The sequence below is a fragment of the Salvia hispanica genome, chromosome 5 (assembly GCF_029641045.1).
Source record: "Salvia hispanica isolate PSC_SH4W2 chromosome 5, Shi_PSC_v1, whole genome shotgun sequence".
NCBI lineage: Eukaryota > Viridiplantae > Streptophyta > Magnoliopsida > Lamiales > Lamiaceae > Salvia > Salvia hispanica.
Window position 1 is genome coordinate 39,178,676 of NC_142696.1, and position 22,111 is coordinate 39,200,786.

Genomic DNA, 22,111 nt, shown 5'->3' on the forward strand with positions numbered 1-22,111 from the left:
TTTTTATATTATTCATTTTTTAATAAGAGGAAATGAAAGAAAAAATAAATAAAAATATAATAAAGAAAATATCATTTTCATTTTCATTTTCATTTTCATTTTCATTTTAATTTCATCATAATTAAATACAAGGCTCTAAATATACAACTAACTGCAAAAGCGCGGGTAATTATCTAATTAGAGACACCAACGATAGTTATTCAGATTTTGTTCATCGAAATACTTAAATATAAAACATCAGCCCAATTCTCTCCAGTTCACTCACCTCCTATTCCGCGGCGGTTATTCTAAAATCGCGTCAGTCAAAAGTAAACAACTTATCCTCGCGCAGTACAAATTGTACAGAACTGTAAAACGCAAGCATCATCGTTGCTACCTTGATTATATGAACTCCGCTCGTCCACTTCCACTCTATCCTCAAATGTATAGTTAGAATACAACACTCAAATTCCATACAAACCCTCTCTCTCTAGAAATCAATGGAGTCGAGCTTATCTTTGGCTCCGCAAGCAATTTCATTAATCACATGCTCTCCTGTTTTTTCGCCTCTCTCTTCTCGAGCCGTCGGACTCCTCCGCAGCGAGTTCATCGGAAACGGACGCAATATCCGGTTGCCGCGGCGGAGATGCAGGAAATTATGGCCGAAATCCGAGCCTGGTTGCGGTAAGTTTCTCTTCAGAGCGTCGCTCGACTCGCAGTCGATTGTCGTCGTGGCCACGGCGGTCGCAACCGTCTCTGCTGCAGCTGTTGTGTATCTCGCTTATAAAAGGAAACAGCTCGATATCAATCAGGTAAACCTACAATCTACATTGTGCAGCTCTGGAATTCTTCATGTGGAATTGTCTCCGTAAAAATTCGTTAAAGTGAGAAAGTTTGATGAATAATGGATTGAATGTCGTGTATTCATGTTCATGGAGAGAGTTTATCGAAAGAGTACCGAATTACTACTATAATGTGTATGGAGTACTTACTAACTAAAAATTCGTGTAGCAGCTCTCCAATTCTTCCTGTAGCATCTAACTGATGTTTGATTGCTAGTATACTAGACATTGACCTTGAAATTCGTGTTTTTGTGTTATGTTTATTCCATCATTAACTAAGATCATCTGCTTACAATTTGTAGATGTCAGGACGGCTAACCCTAGCTCTATCAGAGCAGATAAAATTTGTGACCGCCTGGATTCTCACAGATGCAAAGCACCTACGTTTGGGGAAGAAAGAATCCACTGACATAAATCAATATTCTAAGAAGGAAACTAGAGAAAATAATGGCGCTGACATCAATTTTGGAGAAGCTAATGTGATTCCTGGAGGTGCTCTCGTTGTAGAGGCACCAGAAGAGTTTAAATTAAGCAGCATAGCTCCAGCAGTTAACGGTTGCTTAACGTCATTGGCATCTGAGGCTCTGGAGATATCATCATCTGTGCCGTCTGTTGTTTCTGAATATGATTTCCAAGCATTTGTTGATGAAGTTCGTGAAGTGCAACAAAATGCACATGAACTCTCCCATTCAGTTGCTTACGATTTGTCAGTTCCAATAACACAGACGAATTTGGGTGTTTGTGCATCTTTAGCAGATCAAATGCAAGAAGAAACGGATAAAGTTGGTGGACTAAATCTTACAAATGTTGGGGAAAGTGATGGGAACAACTTGGACCACATTTTTAGAAGCTCTCCACGTAGAGAGCTGCACACGGTTACCGGGACTTCTTTGGAGAAGTTGGATAATTTGGAAGAGTTGCCGTCTTGCGCTACCCTTCAAAGTTTCAGCTGCTATTCATCCCTTCGTAACATGGGTGGGGGATCAGGTCTTACTGGACGAAATGTTGTCTTACCTATAGGTGATATAGACATTAATGTTTTATCTGTTGGTTGCAGGATTATCTGGATATTATATAGAGTATTTTTTTTTTTTTTATGCTTACCTGAAACAGAAGTTTTTTTTTGTCTTTTCAGAGAAGCTTGAAGAGGAAAGGCCTACGAGATATTATGGTCAGGTCTTTCTCTACAAGAAGGACTCAAGAAACCAGAGGAGATCAAGGAAAACGGAAAAACAGATTTCGCATACAGATGGAACCAAACACTTGCCTCCATCTTTTGATCCCGAGCAGAAACATGAAAACAACAATCATAATCCTTCGTGGCAATTACGTGTTTACGAGCAACTCCTGAGGGAAGGCAGGTAATTCCTTTATGTTAATGATCCGGTAAACCCTGTCTATACATTATGTATTGAAAAACATCTTAATAAGTTCATATCAAGCCTACCTGGTTGCGATTTCTTATATTGCAGGTTAAATGAATGCATTGAGTTGCTTGAAGATATGGACAGAAATGGTTCATTTGATATGGATAAGGCAGGCTTGCATTTGCTGATTTCCATTACTTAATATGTGCATGCAAATATAAAATTATAAATATTTGACTGTTGGCTGTATCATGGCATCAGATTTACCACTCCAGATTTTTTGATGTCTGCAAACGCCAGAAGGCAGTCAAGGTGGCATTTCGTTTTACCAGGCTTATACGAAATCCCACTCTGAGCACATTTAATATGCTTATGTCTGTTTGTGCAAGCTCTCAAGATTCAGAAGGTACTCTCTCTCTATCCAGGTATATGCCAGTAATTATGCAATATAATTTTCAGGTTCATTCACCCAGTTGTCTTCTGTGTAGGTGCCTTTCAGATTCTACAACTTGTTCAGGAAGCTGCATTAAATGCTGACTGCAAACTATACACAACGTTAATATCGACTTGTGCTAAAAGTGGTAAAGTGGATACGATGTTCAAGGTACACTGAAATGAATGCGTACACAATGTTCTCTTCCCTTCTTATTTACTGGTAAAATGATACAAATATTGTTCAGAGTTAAAATCTCTAGTCAAAATAATTTTCTTCCTTCCTTTTTAGGTTCGTGAATGTCCTGTTTAGTTAGACCCAGGACATATATTCAAAATCGGGTCCTCTAATATTTATTGAACTTTCAGGTTTTCCATGAAATGGTAAATGGTGGAGTTGAACCAAATCTTCACACATATGGTGCACTCATTGATGGTTGCGCAAAAGCAGGGCAAGTTGCTAAGGCGTTCGGGGCCTACGGAATACTCAGATCAAAGGTGATATGCACTTTCCATTTCTTGTATAAAAATTTATATATAGTGTTATGGTAATTTGCTTATTCTGTGCATATCAGTGTCTAACTTGACATTACTCATGGTAGAATGTAAAGCCAGACCGAGTAGTTTTCAATGCGCTTATCACTGCATGTGGTCAATCAGGAGCAGTTGACCGTGCATTTGACGTGTTAGCTGAAATGAGAGCAGAGTTACAACCAATAGACCCTGATCATGTCACTGTAGGTGCTCTGATGAAGGCATGTGCTAGTGCTGGACAGGTGCTTTATCTACTAGCTCTTTGAATCCATCATTTGCTTGATTTTTGTTCCGCATCTTGTTTATTTGAATACTGAGAGAGTGAACTTTTGTAGATTGATCGAGCCAGAGAGGTGTACAATATGATTCATCAGTATGATATCCGTGGCACTGCTGAGCTTTACACTATTGCTGTGAATAGCTGCAGTCATCGTGGTGATTGGGAGTTTGCTTGTAGTGTATATGACGACATGATCCGGAAAGGTGTCGCTCCTGATGAGGTAGAAATACTAAAATTCTGTAATTCTTCACATACGAAGAATTGTATTTACCTTGTCCTTTCTATTTAAGCAAGATGGGACCTCTTATAATTTTTTTTTTGTTCCCTGATGCATTCAGTTGTCAAAAAAATAACAGTTTTTTTTTAATCTTTTTTTTTTTTACTTTTTCCATACTAATGTAAAACTGTATCTTACTTGGTTTCACTTATGTAATCCAGATGTTTATCAGCGCATTGATAGATGTAGCAGGGCATGCTGGGAAAGTGGATGCTGCATTTGAAATTCTACAAGAAGCTAGGGCTAAGGGAATGCATGTTGGGATCATATCATATAGCTCCTTGATGGGAGCATGCAGCAAAGTATTGACTTACTAATCACGTTTAAAACATTTTCTAGCAAATGTGGAATTGCCTTTTATTTTGATAAATAAAACACAGGCAAAATATAATTTCTACACTTCTTGATTTTCATTTTGGATTTTAAATCTCAACAAGAAGTCAGTTGCAAAAATGTATATGCATATTCATGAACAAGATATCTCCTAACTTTTATCAATTTCCAGAAGGTATAACTTGCTTGCTATATGTATTTAGGCTAGAGATTGGCAAAAGGCGCTGGAACTGTATGAGGACATTAAGAGGTCTACTCTGAAACCTGGAGTGTCACTAATGAATGCTTTGATAACTGCTTTGTGTAAGTTAATCACCATTGTCTCACGAGCAACTTTACCAGTGTTCGATGCATATTTAGTTTTTTCTTTAATTGTCTGATTTCGTAGTAATATGCACTAGCTTGTTGACTCTAACCACGTCAAATAATGGTGACTTGATATTGTACCGTCCATATGAGTCCAGCTTTAGGTGCTAGTATTCCATCAATGCTCTTTAAATCTTTTAGCTCCTTTATGGCATCCATATCTTACTGTCTCAGGAGGAGTCTTCAGTTTCATCTTGTGAACCGTGGTTGACTCTTTTTACGCTGATCAAATATTGTTAGGAAAAAGCTCAATTACTTAACTTACTATATTTAAGAACAAAAGAGGCTTGCAAGTCCAATGATCAAAACAAATACTCTCTCAGATTTATTCATCTCCTGATTTGGATGTCAATTTTTCTTTAGTTACTTTTTCTTTGCGGCTTTCATTTCATGATATCCATATGTTACTTGTACTCATGATTTGGCCATTGATATATTCAATTTTGTTCTAGTCTGAAACCATCTATATGTGTTGGTGTTTATGAAATTCTTCATTCCTCTCTCCTGCAGGTGATGCAGATCAACTGCAAAAGGCCTTGGAAATCTTATCTGAGATGAAGAGCACTGGTGTATGCCCAAACATCATAACTTACTCTGTTCTTTTAGTGGCAAGTGAAAAGTAATTACCTTTCTTTGTATGTTCATGCAGTTTTCTATAATAATAATAAGTTTTCATGTGGCATGATCTTCTCTCATATACTGTTACAACTCTTACCAGAAAGGATGATCTAGAAGCTGGCCTCAAGCTTTTTTCTCAAGCAAAACAGGATTCTGTTGCTCTAAACCTTGTAATGTGCCGATGTCTCATAGGTGATTAAATAGGCTTTCCACTTCTCTAGTTGTGCATCAAGAAACATGGAGAAAACATTAGTCATACGATCAGGCAACCGTGGTGCTTCTGTGTGATCTTTTATTCATTGAAAAGTTTAAGGAACCCTTAAGAACACAATGTATTAGCACTGCTAATGTTTACTCCATATCTTTATTGTTACTTTACATTTTGTTGAACATGTTAAATAATGCTGTGTCTAATAGCTGTCCACACTCACTGCTGCCTATATGTAAGTGAAAAATATATCAAATTGATTAAGATTCATTAAGTCTCTTATAAAGTGTCCGTTCTTATAAGCTAAAGAATTTTAGCTATATTAGATTTCATAAGTTCCTTGAAGCTATTCGGCAACCACTTTAAGCAGTACTTGAGATGGAATTTTACTGTAGCTATAGCTTTTGCTACAAACTTAGGCTACACTCAATGCTAAGCTCAACCACCCTTCCCCGTTGCCTTAGCCTATTAGTGATGATAAAAAATTGAAGTATTTTATTTCGGCTCTTTTAATTAGGTAAATCATTGTTCCCTTTGTGGATCTTATACTGTTTGTTTCATCAGTTTGCTGATGGAGTTATCTTTATTTAGCTATGTGCCTACGGAGGTTCCAAGCCGATTGCTCAGCTGGCGAGCCTGTTCTATCTTTCACCTCAGTTCAGCTTAATAGTAAATGGTACTCATTCTTGCATTTTCATCACTATTTTTTAGTGTTTATGTACACTTTTATCTTTGTGGGAAAATGCCCATCGCATAAAAGGCTTCATTAAGATGTTATATCTTGTACTGTAGCAGTTAAAATTAACATTGTTAAGCACTAATTTGGCTTCGTGACTGGAAATACACGTTCACTAACCTTATCATTTCATGTCAATCTCTTGGTTATTCTGGGTAGGAAGATCTGATTTATGATATATGGCTATACTTCCACAGGACATCCTTGGCCCTAATGGTGTATAGGGAAACAATTGTAGCTGGTGTAGCACCTAGGATGGATGAACTTTCACTTGTTTTGGGTTGCCTTAAGTTGCCTCATGATATATCTGTGCGAAATAGACTCATTGAGAATCTTGGATATAATAGTGGCCCATCAAAAGGTGCAAACGTGTGTTCCTTGATTAATGGCTTTGGGGAATATGATCCTCGCGCTTTTTCTTTGGTTGAGGTATGTCAACAGCTTCCAAGAACTTTTTATCTTTTTGTCAATTCTTCAAAAAATTATCGTACTGACTTCACAATTATTTTCTGATTTCTCAGGAAGCTACTTCTCTTGGAGTTATACCATTAACCTCTATGAAAGACAGCCTCATAGTTGTTGATTTGAGAAATTTTCAGGTTCACACAGCTGCGGTGAGCTAATAAACTTCAGCAATTTTCTTCCCCTACCTGATAAGACTTGTTTACCTTACTCTAAACTGAGTTGTGTTATGTTGGCTAGGTGTACCTCTTGACAGTTCTAAAAGGTCTCAAGCATCGCTTGGCTGCTGGTACCAACTTATACTTATTCATTTAATTACTTCTATAGTATTTCTAAATAAATTTTCTTATCAACGATTGGGCATTCTGCATGCGTAGTATTGAAAAAAGTAACTTGAACTACCTGTTGTGTGATTAATGTCTCACCAGGTTCAGTGACGTTGTAGGACATTCTGAAAGATAAAATAGATACTGTTTGAAAACATGAGATGCATCTGTCTCTAGGCACATAATGGGGAAAAGTCCCGAAATATGAGGCTATACTTTGTTTCGTAGCAAGAAAGAGGAGCTAATGTTGTTGCTTCTTATATTTTGGACCATTCTTTATTTCCTTTATGTATCACTTTCGTATTGATCTTCAACAGGTGTTAAGGCTCCCAATTTAAATATTCTATTGCCAGTAGAAAAGGCACAAATTCAAACTTCTGCAGGGCAGACGGAGATTAATATGGCTGGCAGGTGAGAAGATACTATTTCCTAGTTGGACATGAAGTTCAATGTATGAATGTATTGTGATGGCATATGTAGATTTCCATTGGTATAAGTATGACCAAAGAAGCTACAATGACAAAGTCTGTTATGAGGAAGTGACAAAAATTCTCCTAAGTGGATAATAATATGTATGCAAATTATGCTAGGCTGTACTAAGATTGTAACCATAGATGAAAATCTAGTAGTATACTACTTTAAGGATAAGACAAGAAAATTTATCTTTAAAAGTTGTCTAGATTTTCTAGCTGAACTCTAAAGACCCTATTATTATTATTGTCAATTATGAATATTTGTTTGGCTGTTCTTAGTAAACTTAAAAATATTCTGAACATGTTCTATTTGCTCAATAGGGTAAGCCAAGAAGTTGCAGCACTATTGAGGAGACTTGGGCTATCTTATCAAGGAAACGGATCTTATGGAAAGATCCGCATAAATGGCATTACCATAAGAAAGTGGTTTCAGCCAAAGCTTGGTTCTCCTTTCACTGAAAAAAAAATGGAACTTAGCTCACCCCTAGCAAATCTAGCTTCAGGCATAAACCGCCAAAGACGTAAAATCAGAACCGTTCACTTGTCGCTGGAATAAGGTCCACAGCTTTGATGCAGTTCTTCTGTGCAGATGGCTAACACTATTGATGTGGTGGAAGTTTTTTCTAGAAAGATCAGCACAACTTTAGTTCAAAAAGAGTGAGAATTGTAAGGGAAATGGAGATTTTTCCAAGATTGTCTCCATGTGCTGGCTGAGAAACCTTGCAATTTTCTACATGCAGTAGCTGCCCTAGACTGTAGATTATGCAGATGGTTTTGTGCTGGTCAGAGTGATGCAGCTTTGTTATTGGTTTCTATATTCTGGGGGAATTTAGTAATATAAATTTGAATTGTATAGCAGCAATAATGTGAGGATGAATATAGAGTCAGTAGACTACTATCTGCTGTATATAAGGGCTCTATAAGTCCTTGATTCACAATGTAGACCTTACTCGTTTTGTATGATATATATATCTGCTGTATTTCTACCAGGATTTTTGTGGACTTTAGACATAGCATTTTATTTTCAACTTCTGGTTGTTGGTAGAGTGTATAATGATGAATGAACAGGCTACTGTAAAGAAAATTGTGTCTGAATGAAGGATTTGTGGATTTGTTTGGTTTTGATTTCTTGAAAATCTAAGAAGCATAAGGTTGAGAATGCTAATGTTCATCTTTGAGATGACGACTGGAAGGTAGCAGGAAAGCTCATTCCTCACAGCAGGTACAAAATTCTTAGTTCTGTCTCTTATTTGCACATATGATAATTTTGCACATTAAAAATGTAGGGTACTTTATTGCCCTTTGTTTTCCAGGGGTTTGCGGATATTGTTGAATGATGATAGGGCTCAGTTGTTAATATTGTGAAGCACTGAATCTTATTCATAGTTTCATAAAATTCAACCTTGTTGCATGGGACTGTCGGGCTGCCTATCTCAAAACGAGAACCTAGCTCCCTCTGCCTTATGCAATGTATCTTGAAAAGTATGAGTATGTTATTGACCTCTCATATTTCTCCATCTGATGCCTCCACATAAATTTCCAGGCGACCTTTTGAGAACTTTTTAAATGGTTTCTTGCCTGAAGTGATTTAAAATTTTCAAATCTACTTGATATTAGTCGTGGATGGATATTGAAATCCATAAGTTGTTTCACTTCATATGAGATAATGAAGCCCATAACTTGGTAATAATATTTGTTGTGCAGACTGCAAGTTGAAAGATCCAAAAACTGATTAAGGATGAAATGTGAAATTTTGTTTGAATGAAAAGAAGATTGTTTCTTTTTCTCTATGGTTGTCTGTATGTGAGTGGATCGCCAATACATGAATCTATACTCCTAAAAGCTATTCTATGAAAACAAAAGCACAAAATACATTGTAAAAAAAATTGTAGGCTTCTGCTCTTCATTTGTTTCTTGCATCATAACAATCCATCCTCGAAGTTAGTTCAAGAAAGGCATTCTCACTGCATGGAATTGTTAGGCGTCCCGTGGGGTGATTGAAGCCAAACTCTTCCTCTGCTCGGTGCAACAAGCCTTGAAATGAAGGATGGTTCAGGTATGAAATGGGAACCACATATCTTTTCTTCTGAACGTCTCCTACATAAACTGCTAAATGCCCCTTTGGCACGTTGGTTTGGTTTCTATGGAGGAGGGCTTGGAGCTTGTGTAACTGCTTAGCATTTGATATCAATGACATCCAACGAATAGCCATGGATTTTTGCTATGAAAAAAGAATTGTAAAGCTCTCTGATTCTTTAATCACAATAAGATTTTTTCTCAAGTGTTGCAACTTTAAGTTTTGAAGCTTGTTATATACATGCATAAATATAGAGAATACATATGTATAATTATAGTTGCAGTTTGGAGGCTGAGGACCTGATGCCTGATAATCTGGAGGGGGGTTCATTACCAAGGAGCACATGACTTAATGTTATGAAAATCAGGGTAGAGATGGGAAAAAAAGAAATGGCTTATCCACATATATGACATGGTTTGTGAAAGTTATCACAAATGAGTTCTGTTTTTATTGCAGGTCCTGAAATGATGGGCAACATATAACAGAATAATAAGAGAGCAGTTTATATGGGTATGTACTGGCACTTTGAAATCTTTTGATGATTTGATTTATTCTTTGTTGGATTTAGTTTTGATGGGTCCTAGAAATTATTCACCTTCCGGCATGTGCCAAGATATTGTTGCAGCTGTTATGGAAGATATGGGATGCATTTTTTATTTATTCCGAAACAGGTACTAATACTACTTTGCATTGCACACTGTTTTCCACTCTGGGCTGCATCTGAATAAAATAGATCTATCCCAGGGATCAGTTTTTTATTGATTTCCCACTCTGGTCATCTTCTGATATCATCTTTGTTATGACATGATGTTATTATACTAGTTATCTTGCTAGAATTATTATGATTAATGAAATTGACCTCCACTCCTCTCCCACACCCCACAATGTTACAGGCTTACAGGATGAAAATCAAGCAGTACGTTGAATTGTTCACATATAGAAGTTTTACTTAATTCATCATTTTTAACAATGTGCAGTGACCGGTCTTTAAAAACCCATCTTGATGAATATTCATAAAGATGAACAACATATATTCATAAAGTTGAACAACATTGTAGAAATATATGCAATTTTTCTTTAATTTCTTTTTACCCTTGTAGAACAATAAAATAGACATGTGGAAATATATAGACATATTAGAGAAAGTAGTAGGTATATTTCACTATTTACAAATCACATACATGTAGTGCGTACAAGAGACTAAGCTTGGCTAGAACACATAACCGTTGTGGGATACTAGTTCTATAACAACCCTAACTCCATACAAAGATTTTCAAATCTTCTTCGTTTGATTCAAAATATTTCAAAGGAATCATTTCTGTGTAGAATCTGAGATCCATCAATGCAGAGTAAATTATTGGTCATGCATGTTACTTAATGCCTAGTGGACAAGTGATGGTAGTCATTTCACAACCAAAAATAATTCTCCCTTGGATCACTAGATTGACTGATTGACATATCTTTTTTAATATTTAGTCTTTGAGTTTGTAGCAGTTAACTATTACTATGTGTTTGCTAATTTCTCACACCTCATGCGGTAGAAGATATTGTGATCTGAGTATATTTATCGAACAACTGAACGAATGCTGGTTAAGGAATCCACATTGACATAACTTATCTTCCCAACCAACATTTACACTATGAATAAGAAATTCCATGATATCTCAGAAGCCTAGGCTGTTCAGAATTCAGAAACTTATCTGCTTAGAGAGCTTTTACTTCTTTATAAGCTTCCCTCTCCACTAAACTGTGTCTGACTATAGTCCTATGTTTTCTTCATCACATCTCTTTATCTACTCACGTGTACAACTGTCAAACGATTTCGTTAATTAACGGACATGAAACATGAGATTTTCATCTTGTTGTATACTTGTATAGTTGTACGCTGCTAAAAGTAGATAATTAAATTTTGAATCAGATGTCATCTCTTTCTCAAAAATGCAGTTCGTGAAAAAATGGGTGCAGAACTTCATTTTAGCTGATAAAAGTAATACACAAAAGATTGCTAGCTTCACCACAAGGCCTTGTACTAGCTAACTACATGAACCTGTCCGTCCACAACGCTACATCTATTAATGGTTGGACTTGGACATTAGAGTCTATATATACAGAAATAATGTGTAAAATAAAGCTGTTGCTAGCTTGATTCATGCATGCCATAGCTGCTGCATTCTTGAAGTTACTTCAACGAACGCGTTCTCGCTGCAGGGGATGGTGAGACCTCCCATGGGGTGGTTGAAGCCGAACTCATCCTCAGCCCGTCTCAGCAGCGCTTGAAACGAAGGGTGATTCAGGTACGCTAACGGCACCACGTACCTTCTCCTCTCAACTTCTCCCACATAAACTGCCACATGCCCCTTAGGCACATCTCTTTGGTTTTTGTTGAGGAACGAATTAAGCTTGTAGAATTGCCTCCCATTTGAAATCAAGGAACGAATAGCCATTGTTTAGAAAAGGGCTGGTAAAAACTATAAAAGATGATGATTTGATGATGATGACGAGGAAGAGGAAGAAAACGAGCTTATGCTTGAATTGCTTTAGTGGTTGAAGTGTTATATGTGTGCGTATATATATGCATATGATGTGAGTGAGAGGGTCTACGTTATTGTCAATACCACATGGCTTTTGTCATAGAATCTTATAAAGAAATATAGTAGTAATAAATAGTTGTAAATTTGTAATGATAAATCTTTAATCACATGGTACGGGAGCCCTACTTTGCACCTTTCTAGTTAGTTATCATTTTTACTTATTTTTGTAACTGTATATTCTTGAAATAAAGGTATGGGTATGGTCTGGCATTTGTGATGATTTAATTTACTAAAAAAAAATATATTTTGATGGGTCCATTTATTTATCCAATTACCAGCATGTGGCCAACCTTCTGCTGCAATTATGGAGGGTATGGAAAAAACAGGTATTGAAACTCTGCCTTTGCACACGGTTTTGTGTTCTAGGCTTTTTTTGGTTTCAATTATTTATTAGGCGTTAAATAAAAATATCGAGTCCCGATGATTTTATCTTGATTTTTCTCATCGCACATGTCCTTGTTGGTACAGGAGTTTGTGGCTGTTATCTTCGTATATAATATGATTGCAACTTGTTGGGAGATATTATTTGTTATTCACGGATGACTGCGTTTTATTTGACCAACTTTAAAGTCATTGGTAGTATTTTTCTTCTACTATATAAATTCTCTGCTAATATGCGAATATTCTCATATATAATTTGCGACTATTTTATACTTTTCTCGGTTTTTTATAAATAAAATTATAATTTCGGTCGTCCAAATTTATTTTATATACAAAAGTATAATTTCATGTTTACATTTGTTGATTTCTGAGTTCCGAAATGTTCACTACTTTGATTGTTTGAAATTTTCCGCTTATTGATTAGATTAAAATTATTAAGAAAATTATCACTTGGACTCCAGACTCCAGTATCCTACTTCCCGATGTCCAACTGTATACCATTTTAAAAAATTTTAAATAATTGTAACTGAAATCGAATTAATATGTGAATTATTCTTTATTAAACTACAGAAATAAGAATATATAATAGGAGTGTATATACTAATATGAAAATAACGGCAACAATTGATTGGTTCATTATATTTAGCTTGTGTCGGTAAGAATAGTCATATATTAATATGAAAATAACGGCTTGTGTATTCGCAAAGAAGAATGACAACTGATACATGTACGTGTATTTAGTCACATTAAATCATTTTATTGTATTATTATTTCTGATCTTAACTTGGTGGTTTTTAAGTTGTAATATTATTTCAATTATGGTAAACATTACTCTACAAAAACGAGTCGGATAATTTACACTAACAAGTTATTCACTTTTATTCTTATGGAGTGGAGTACAATTTTTTATCATGTAAAGAATAGGAAATGTATTACCTTTGCCACTGTGATTAGATTTGGTTTTTAAGGAAACAAGAGTCCTTTATAAGACTATAGTTGAGTAGGAGTATTAATTTCAACATGGCCCTCTGCAAATTTCCAGATCTATAAATTGTGAATATTGGAACAATGATTAATAGTATAATACTTTGTCATTCATTTATTATTACACTTCTTTAGTGACACACCAAACAATTATGGTATGATAGTCACTAGCTTCACCACAAGAATAGATCAAATGGCGGGTGACATCAAATTGTATAACATACTCTTTAACTTATTAGTACTATATACAGAAATTAATTAGTATTGAAAATTGATGGTAAAAAATATACTACCACTATTCTTGCTAGCTGGAGATTCTACTCCCTCTGCAACTCATTCAAATAAGAAGTCACATTCTTGAATGCTCCCTCACTGCATGGAATTGTTAAGCCTCCCATTGGATGATCAAATCCATATTCTTCTTCTGAGCTCCTCAGCAGGTCTTGAAACAGAGGGTGATTCAGGTAAGAAATCGGGACGACAAAGCGATTTTTCTGCAGATCATTCTCACCTACATAAACAGCAATGTGGCCCTTTGGCACATGAATCTTGAGCTTTGATGCTGACGAAGAGGAGGAAGAGGAAGAAGAAGAAGAAGAGGGAGAATGATGATGAGCGCGAACTATGTGTTTTGCATGGTGAAACACTGTGTGGAATCTGAACCCCATGAGGTATGTATGCTTATATATATGATCTTGAAAGAAATATAAAGAAGAGAAAGAGAGGAATTTTGAAGTTCTTGGCTTGTGTTTGGTGGAGTTGAGAATAGGATTCTTAGTTTCAAGTGATTGCTTATTTATAGGGGAAGTATATGTGTGCATGTGATGAGTGACATATGCTTTGCTGCCTCAGATATTTTGGTGCTTGTGCTTGATTTTCTTTCTCTTTTGATATTCGGGGTTCGTTCAACTAATAAATGTGAATCTTCTGCCGTAACTTACGTAACACGTGATCAATTTTCGAATCGATAAGACCATCATATAAGAGTAATTAACTTGTATTTGAGACAAGAGAATTACTTGGACGTGCGCGCTAAAAATATAGGGACATGTGTCGTGCATTGCGCAGAAGACCCTCTCTTGAAAGAAATTATAAGGTGGTAATTAGAAAGGGTGATTATAATATTTGTGGACAAATTAGGGTCCATTGGGTGGAGTACAAGGTATGGTACATCTGCATGCATTATTAAGGTCAGGTTTTATCACTCTTTATTATAGTGTATCCCCTAACTTGTCAGGATTTTATTAGCTCCCTTCTTTGTCTGCCCATTGTTTTAGCCTAATTGATTCTTTTCCTTTTCTACAAAGAGAGTAGGGTTGTAATTGAAAAAGTAGTTCCCATATGTACAAAAAAGTCTTTACGGTTTTGTTTCAAGGTCATTTAGAGAAACACTTTATAGTACAGTATTTTATTTGCAATTTTTCTTGTTCATCGATGTGAGATTGATATGGATCCCAATAATTTCTATTGACAGAAAATTGTGAGCCGAGACTTCTAAGGAAAAGAGGATGCATGTAGATGCTTTCTAATTTCTATAACCAAAAGTAGCACATAATAAATATATTTCCTTTTTGAGTAATTATAATTACCTAAATTTTACTATTCATTGGTTGGACTCATTCTCAATATGCAAATATTTTGTAATATAGTATGTAACACTAACCTAAAATTCTGGTTATCTGTATTCAGCTATGGATCAATGATCCAATTCATGTAATGTCGACAGAAACCAAATTTTGTTTTGATTTACTTTATTATGTATATACTTAGTATGCATCTACTAATTGAAAAATTAAATGTTGCAGAATTAATTCTTGGTGCTTTATAAAAAAAATTATACGTGGCAGTATAAATTTTAAATAATGTGACAATGAGGTTAAGGTCTTCACTAGATATGTTTTTGACTTTTGAGTCTATTTAGTTTTTGCATTATATGCACTAGATTTCACCACATCAATTTAGAAGGTAAAAAATAACTTCAAAGTAGCGGCCCATTGTTTTCGTCAAATATTTCGCCCAAATTAATTTAGACATGAATGTATCAATCATTAAAATTCCTATATTTAGTAGAGTCACATGCATGATAAGTAATCAGTTAGGAGTATTTTATAATATGGCCATACCACCACTTGCTGCTAATCACACACACATCTACATGGGTGTGTGTGTTTGTGTCTTTTAAGGTACAAGTGGATACATATTTTTATCTCGAATTAAATTGGTTGAAGTTGTTAGGAGTACTATTTAATTACTAGTGACTAGTGATTTGCAAGAAATTTTGTATACACGTTGAATATAAACCCTTGCAAAGAATTTTACTTCTATATATGGTTCTGAATTAAAAAACTGTATTGTATAGAAATTAATATCCGCCCCAATGCATCTTTGTAAGTTGGAATTTAATTCTTAGTTTATTCTTCATATGTTCAATTTTAATTGCATTGCTTTTGCATGCTTTTGAAATTTGATTAAAGTAGATAAATCATACATGAACCTATAATCGTATATGTCTCGTACTTGTATATTGCAATTGTACGTAAAGGACTTTACTGTCAAAAAAAAATTGGTCTTCGTAGCAGATTTCACTACGAAGGCAATTCTCGATGCTAAGTGGCCGTGGCACAGCAATTAAGAAATACAGTTGTACTTGTAGTAAGTTTGTGAATGAATTCCCAACTGGGTTTAATTTAGAATAAAGTGTTGGTCTCATTATATAAGTAGAACGTAAAAATAACTTGAGATATACTAGAGATAAATTTTAATTAAGGACGATGATTTGTTACCACATAACTCAAATACTAGTAGTAGCATTTATTTAAACAGTGTCAGAATCTACTAACGAGTGACTCGCTAAGAGCACCATCAATGGTGGCCGATCGCCACCCGATCGGCCTTCATGGGCTCCCGTTGTGGAGAGGGAGCCCATCTCCACCCCAGCGCCGAACAATAGCCTCAGCCGATACCTCATCGGCTCCGCATCGGCCCTGCGATGGGCCGGGAGGCTTGGGCCGATGGCGAAGCTGATTTTCATATTTTTTAAAAAAAAATTAAGTTTTTAATTTTCTTTTCCTACTATAAATACCTCAATCTCCTCCCATTCATTTCACACACCCACATCCTTCCTTTATTTAAATTCGCTTCTCGTTGTATTCTGTTTTCCAATATTGTAATACATCGAAGAATGAATTTATTATGTAAATTTTATTTATATTATTTAGACATTTATGCTTTATTTAGTTTTTAAAATGAAATAGTATGTTTTTTTTGCCATATATTACGTTTTCTTTTAATTTACATCAGCAATTAAAAGCGATGTAAAATAGTGATGATGTGGAAATGAGATGGACTATGAGATAGGCTCTGGGATGAGCTCTCATTGCAGGGAGATAGGCTCTGAGATGGGCCTACTGACGTGGCAGGAAAAAATGGAGATAGGCTCTGAGATGGACTCCGGAGATAGAGCATCATTGCTAATGCTCTAAGTGTTGGGATTACTAGGCCATGAGAAACTAGATCATCTCTCACCTTTAGTCTTTGTTCACACCCAAATTAACTCGAGTTGTTGTTGCATCTGGTCGAAACGCTCATTGCACTATTTTGAGGTATGCATGATGAGAGGGTCACTCATGCACTCTATATCGAGGTGCTATCCACGTAAATCCTTACAAAATCTATATATAAATCTATAATTCAATATCATCTTGCCAAAAAATCATACAATTACTTTGATAACCGTCAATATTTTTAACGGATAATCTAATATCAGGTAAGGTTTTCGCTATAAATCATTTTTATCAATTTTTGTGAACCTATCATAGCACTTCTTTGGCCAATAATACTATATCTTCAAACTCATTAGCCGAACCACATATCAATTTTTGTGAACCTATCATAGCACTTCTTTGGCCAATAATACTATATCTTCAAACTCATTAGCCGAACCACATATGATAATGTGAATGCTTCTTACAATCATACCAGTTACCACATTCATTATCAATAGTATTTGTAATGTGATTGTATAGACTCATAAACTCGATTGTTGTAGTTTTGAAGTCTCTTATTGGTTTTCTACCCTTGGGGTGCCTAGAAGAGGAATGTATTTTCTTCTTTGTTGTAGGTATTTGTTTGGTTAGATAGCTCATGTGAGTTAAGGGTCTTTTGGAGTCTGTTTGTTATCGTCGATTCTTGGTGGTGGTTGTCGGTTGTTTTCGTCCCTCTGTTTTTCTCTTTTTCTTGGTATTTCTGTGGTAAATCCCATTTTTGGTCTAGACTATTCTTGATGGTGTGTTTGTTTTTATGTCTTTTCTTTGGACGACTGTGTTTTATTGTTGAAATTGTAAATGACTAAACAAAATTTCTGATTTAAAGCATTTCCATTATTCAGTAAAAGATGTGTGAGGACTCGTGCTAAATAAGTCATTAATAGTGATAGTTTCTATGGCATTTCATATTAGCTCTTTTTTGTGGAACTTGCTCCTTAATGCACGTTTGTTCATTTCGATTGATTTCGAGCCTATTAGCTATTCGTCCTTTAAAAATATGAACCATCGTTTTAGTCCATTACTCAAAAATATATGCATGTTCCGTTTAGAAACTTTTCCCTAACATTTTCCACTTACAATATTTCAATCACTTTTTATTTCTATCTCTCTAATTTTACCAATTATGCTTTAAAACTTCCCTCAAGAGTTCATACTATTTTTAAGGGCCGGGACTAGTAGTAATTTAAAAATATGGATCTTTTAAATATTCATCCGAACCTATCATATAAGTCTGTTAGATTTGATTACTTTTAATGTTTGTGCGTTTCATTCAACTAATTAAAATTAACTAATACTTTTGCAAACAACAATAATAACGTTGATGATAATAAATAATTCAAGTTTCTTGATATTGATGAGTGAAGACAAAGTCAAGAGATCAAAACTATATTATCTTGAAGGATTAGATCATGGAGTTAATCCAGAACTCAACAATTCAGATCTTTTCTATCCGTGAAGTTCATTTTTTAAAAATAAAAATTATATGCGATAGCATTGATATTTTTTCAAAGTGATGTCAGAAAATTTTCTTATTTTTGGCCCTGGTTTTGGTTTTGACTCAACAGGAATGTGATCAAATGCAAACTATAAATATTGTACAAATTCCAAACTATGATTTGGACCGTTAAAAAATGTCAACAGATTATAAAATAATAGCAACATAAAATATCAACTCAGTGTCAACGGTTGACACCATGTTGACATTTTGTTGATATTGTGTTGACATATATTGACATTGTGTTGACATCAAAATCTTGAAATTTTAAACTGTGTTGACATTGTATTGATGCTGTGTTGACACAGTATTGAAAAGTTTGGAGTTTGTACAATATATGAGTTTGCATTTTATCACTCCCCCGACTTAATAATTGAGCACCCTGGTATTGATTAGTTAATTTTTTTTCTCTCTCCTTCAATTTTGCTGCTGCAGATTTTAAGGCAGGCTGCAATTAATCTCCATGCCTATCAATTTATTCCTTAACTCATGTATAACATGCTATTTACAATAATTATTTCTTTACTATCATGCTATTTACAATAATTATTTCTTGACTATTATACATATAATAAATAATAACAATGAAGTGGTAAAATGTTAAAAAATACTTTATAAGTCAACTGAATATTAATAAGTACTACTACTTTCCATTAATTAGTACTTGTGTGAATCATATTTGCACTAAGATATACCATAAGATTATATCATGAATTTGAAATTACCAATACCCATTTTCTAGGGATTAAATTTGAAGTTCATTCCTTAAAAAATGTTCACACGTTCAGTGAAAATTAGAGATATTGCTCCGTAATATCAAACACGAATTAATAGTTTATGTAAAAAAATTAAAATTTCGATATTTTATAAGAATAGTTATAATTCAAAATATATTACTATAAAATAATTGTAATGCAGTGAATGCGTTGTTTCATACTTTATCTATTGATCAGTGGATTAAATCCTATTAAACACAAATTAAAATAATTATTGCGAGCCTAAAACGCTGCTTGCAACTATTCTTGTGCTTAGTTCCCATTTTATTTATTTCAATTAAGGAAGTTGGTACACATATATCAGGTGAAAGAAGCACATGGTTTTTGACCATTCAGTAGCATGACATTTTGCCCAACTACTATACAATAATTTGTAGACTTATTCATTTTTCTTTAATACTATATTATTTTTCCAAGTTGTTGCATAGAAAACAACCACACACTGATTTTAATCATTGTGGTTCTTGATGTTTCTACTCTGTCATTTAAATGAGAAGAGAAGGGGGTGCATTTTTGGTAAGTGAAGCATTGAATTTAGTTACTTACACTTGGAATTGGGGACCCCATGTTTACTAGTGTTGTTATTCAAGACAAAAGTCAGAAGCCTTTTTTATGATACATTGATTTTGTGATGATAAAGAAAGATTTGCCAACTTTTTTAAATCCAAAATCTGATCAAGATCCATCTGTCTAATGCTTGATTTTTGACTCCTTTAGACTTACTACATAACTGATTTATCTCTATATATAGCAAGGGATTTTCACAGCATACATTAATCACCAATTTAGCATAAAATCCAAGAACTTTATATCATCCATCAAACTCTCAAACTCATGCTCAGGTACATAATATACAAGTGAAAGTACTAACAAAATAGGCAGTCAAGTTTTCAGACAAAAATGTAGTACAAAAGCAACTAGTTCACGAAAAAAACAACTCATACTGTTATCCAAAATTATTTTTAAAAAAATTCAGCAATTTAGTCAAGAGAAGAAGATGAGATGTATTATGAGAGCCTCTGGTATTTCCGTGTCTCCTTGCAGCTGCGCAAGCGCCACTTGATCACGTGAGGATTATCGACAAATTGGACTACAAAATCAATGAGATTAGTCAAGGACTTTGTTGAAATAATTAATTGTATAAGGATAAGGCTAAGTATGAAAACTTTAGCATGTTATGGAAGGCATGAAATATTTTCGAGTAGTCTAATCATTGAGTCGTATAGGCCCCTGCTGTCCCGGTCTTCTTCTCACCAGCTAGACCATTCTGCAACCAACCACGCCATTAATTTCGGTTGAGACTTTGATTCTTAGCTCTTGAAAATTCCTCATTTAATGGATTCATATATTTATATAGTAGTACTTGTTTTAATTAAGTCGATCCTTTTACACATCTCATAGTCTTAAAGATAGCAGAAGCAGTTGCTGTGTTAAATTTAACGCGTGAAATTAACATATTCACAGCTGCATTAGCTCATTTCGTGCTCTAAAACCGGCTAAATGCGAAGTTTTTACTTACTTTTTTGTGTCATTTTCATTATAAAAAATTTTGATAGGAGAAAGAAATTCTGTTGCTTTGGCGTGTGTGGTGGGGTTCGAACGCCTCGACATATATACATCCATTGCTACATTTCTTGATAATTAGTTGGAAAACCAAGTGCATGTGATGTCTCATGTGCAATTGTCTTTACCACTATTGCCAGATGCTGCCTGCCTGCACCACTAGTTTGTTACTACCATTTTGCAGAAAACAAGGATTTGGTCTTAATTTTGCTGCATTTTTGGCTAATAGAATAATATGCAGACGAGGGCATCTGTGAGACATAGTTTTGTGGTACAACGGGCGCTTGTGAGACGTTGTTTTGTGCAAGGACGAGGCTGCAACCGGCACCTATCCGTGTAGGTGCATTAGTACATAAACCAGTTGATTTTCCATTTCTGTGCTGACAAATTTTTATTGGTTTTTGACATACTATTATTTTTGAGCCTAGAATTACTGTGTGAGATTGATATATATGCACATGACATGAGTCATCACATGGATTGGTCTTTCAATCAATCACAAAACATATAAAAAATCCATCAAAATAATGCAGTTAGTTACTACCTACTTTTTCTTTCTTTCATATTCATAACTCTGTCAAATGCCAATAGATTTGACATTATAAAAAGTAAAACAATTGCATCTTTTTAAGCCTAGAATATTCATAGTGTGACACAAATTCTAATAAAACAAAATGTATGAAAAATCCTGATATATATGAGAAAAATGATCAATATCCATTGATGAATCCACTACTACATCAAACAATCAATCTACATATAGAAAGTTCATCAATTCTTGATCACAAAATTTGCCTAACACTAGTCTATCTGATCTCAATTTCATGGAGGGGTGACAATCAAACACCGCCGCCGTCATTTTCCATCAATAAGAAACGGCCACGTGTGACGAGTTGAGTTGAGAGATGAGGGTGAGAAAGTAATCTTCACTGCATGGAATTGTGAGGCCTCCCATTGGATGATGATATCCAAACTCCTCCTCAGCCAAATGCAACAATTCTTGAAACAAAGGTTGGTTGAGAAAGCAAATTGGGAGCACAAATCTCCTATGCATCTCCCCAACATACACCGGGAAATGCCCCTTTGGGACGTCGTGGCATGCCGAAAAGTTCCCATTTTTGGGGGATATGCTTCTCCTCAGCTTCCGCTTGGTCTCACTAGACAAGAATCCCATTTTTGGAAAGGATAAGGTTTTGAAGTGGTAGTAGTGAGCTTTGAGATTTGTGTGTTTGGTTATTTGAGTTGGAATTGGATTTAGGAGGTTTATATAGGGGTATGGGGAGACATATCAGGTGAAAATGAAATAATGTGATGGTGTTTTTTTTACTTACTTTTGAGTGATATATATAGGCATAGTATTTGATATTTGGGCCTACCAACACAACAATGGGGAAATGCAGTTTGGTGTGGAGAGAAGAAAATCTTGTTTTGGACAAGTAAATCCTGTCTACCAGCATATTGCAATT

At 35.0% G+C, this 22,111-nt stretch overlaps 4 protein-coding genes and 1 pseudogene across 4 annotated transcripts; 1 reads left to right on the forward strand and 4 right to left on the reverse strand.

The window, feature by feature from the left end:
* Nucleotides 1–410: 410 nt before the first annotated feature.
* Nucleotides 411–8,358, forward strand: MRL1 (Pentatricopeptide repeat (PPR) superfamily protein). Its single transcript, XM_048088216.2, has 19 exons — nt 411–791; nt 1,124–1,841; nt 1,957–2,182; nt 2,294–2,357; nt 2,450–2,594; nt 2,677–2,792; nt 2,990–3,118; nt 3,223–3,396; nt 3,490–3,654; nt 3,873–4,013; nt 4,248–4,347; nt 4,921–5,029; nt 5,129–5,220; nt 5,828–5,912; nt 6,170–6,401; nt 6,494–6,586; nt 6,675–6,723; nt 7,078–7,171; nt 7,555–8,358. The coding sequence occupies exons 1-19, from the start codon at nt 480–482 to the stop codon at nt 7,787–7,789; spliced, it is 3,279 nt and encodes a 1,092-aa protein (XP_047944173.1). The 5' UTR covers nt 411–479; the 3' UTR covers nt 7,790–8,358.
* Nucleotides 8,359–9,136: 778 nt separating this feature from the next.
* On the reverse strand, nt 9,137–9,445 carry LOC125189368 (auxin-responsive protein SAUR21 pseudogene; annotated as a pseudogene).
* A 1,813-nt stretch (nt 9,446–11,258) lies between these two features.
* Nucleotides 11,259–11,877, reverse strand: LOC125190823 (auxin-responsive protein SAUR22-like). Its single transcript, XM_048088227.2, has one exon. It carries the CDS (start codon nt 11,752–11,754, stop codon nt 11,458–11,460), a length of 297 nt encoding a protein of 98 aa, XP_047944184.1. The 5' UTR covers nt 11,755–11,877; the 3' UTR covers nt 11,259–11,457.
* A 1,477-nt stretch (nt 11,878–13,354) lies between these two features.
* On the reverse strand, nt 13,355–14,107 carry LOC125200386 (uncharacterized). The gene has a single exon (XM_048098033.2). It carries the CDS (start codon nt 14,085–14,087, stop codon nt 13,584–13,586), a length of 504 nt encoding a protein of 167 aa, XP_047953990.2. The 5' UTR covers nt 14,088–14,107; the 3' UTR covers nt 13,355–13,583.
* Nucleotides 14,108–21,341: 7,234 nt separating this feature from the next.
* On the reverse strand, nt 21,342–22,028 carry LOC148926815 (auxin-induced protein 15A-like). Its single transcript, XM_089058440.1, has one exon. It carries the CDS (start codon nt 21,817–21,819, stop codon nt 21,511–21,513), a length of 309 nt encoding a protein of 102 aa, XP_088914566.1. The 5' UTR covers nt 21,820–22,028; the 3' UTR covers nt 21,342–21,510.
* Between the last annotated feature and the right edge of the window lie 83 nt (nt 22,029–22,111).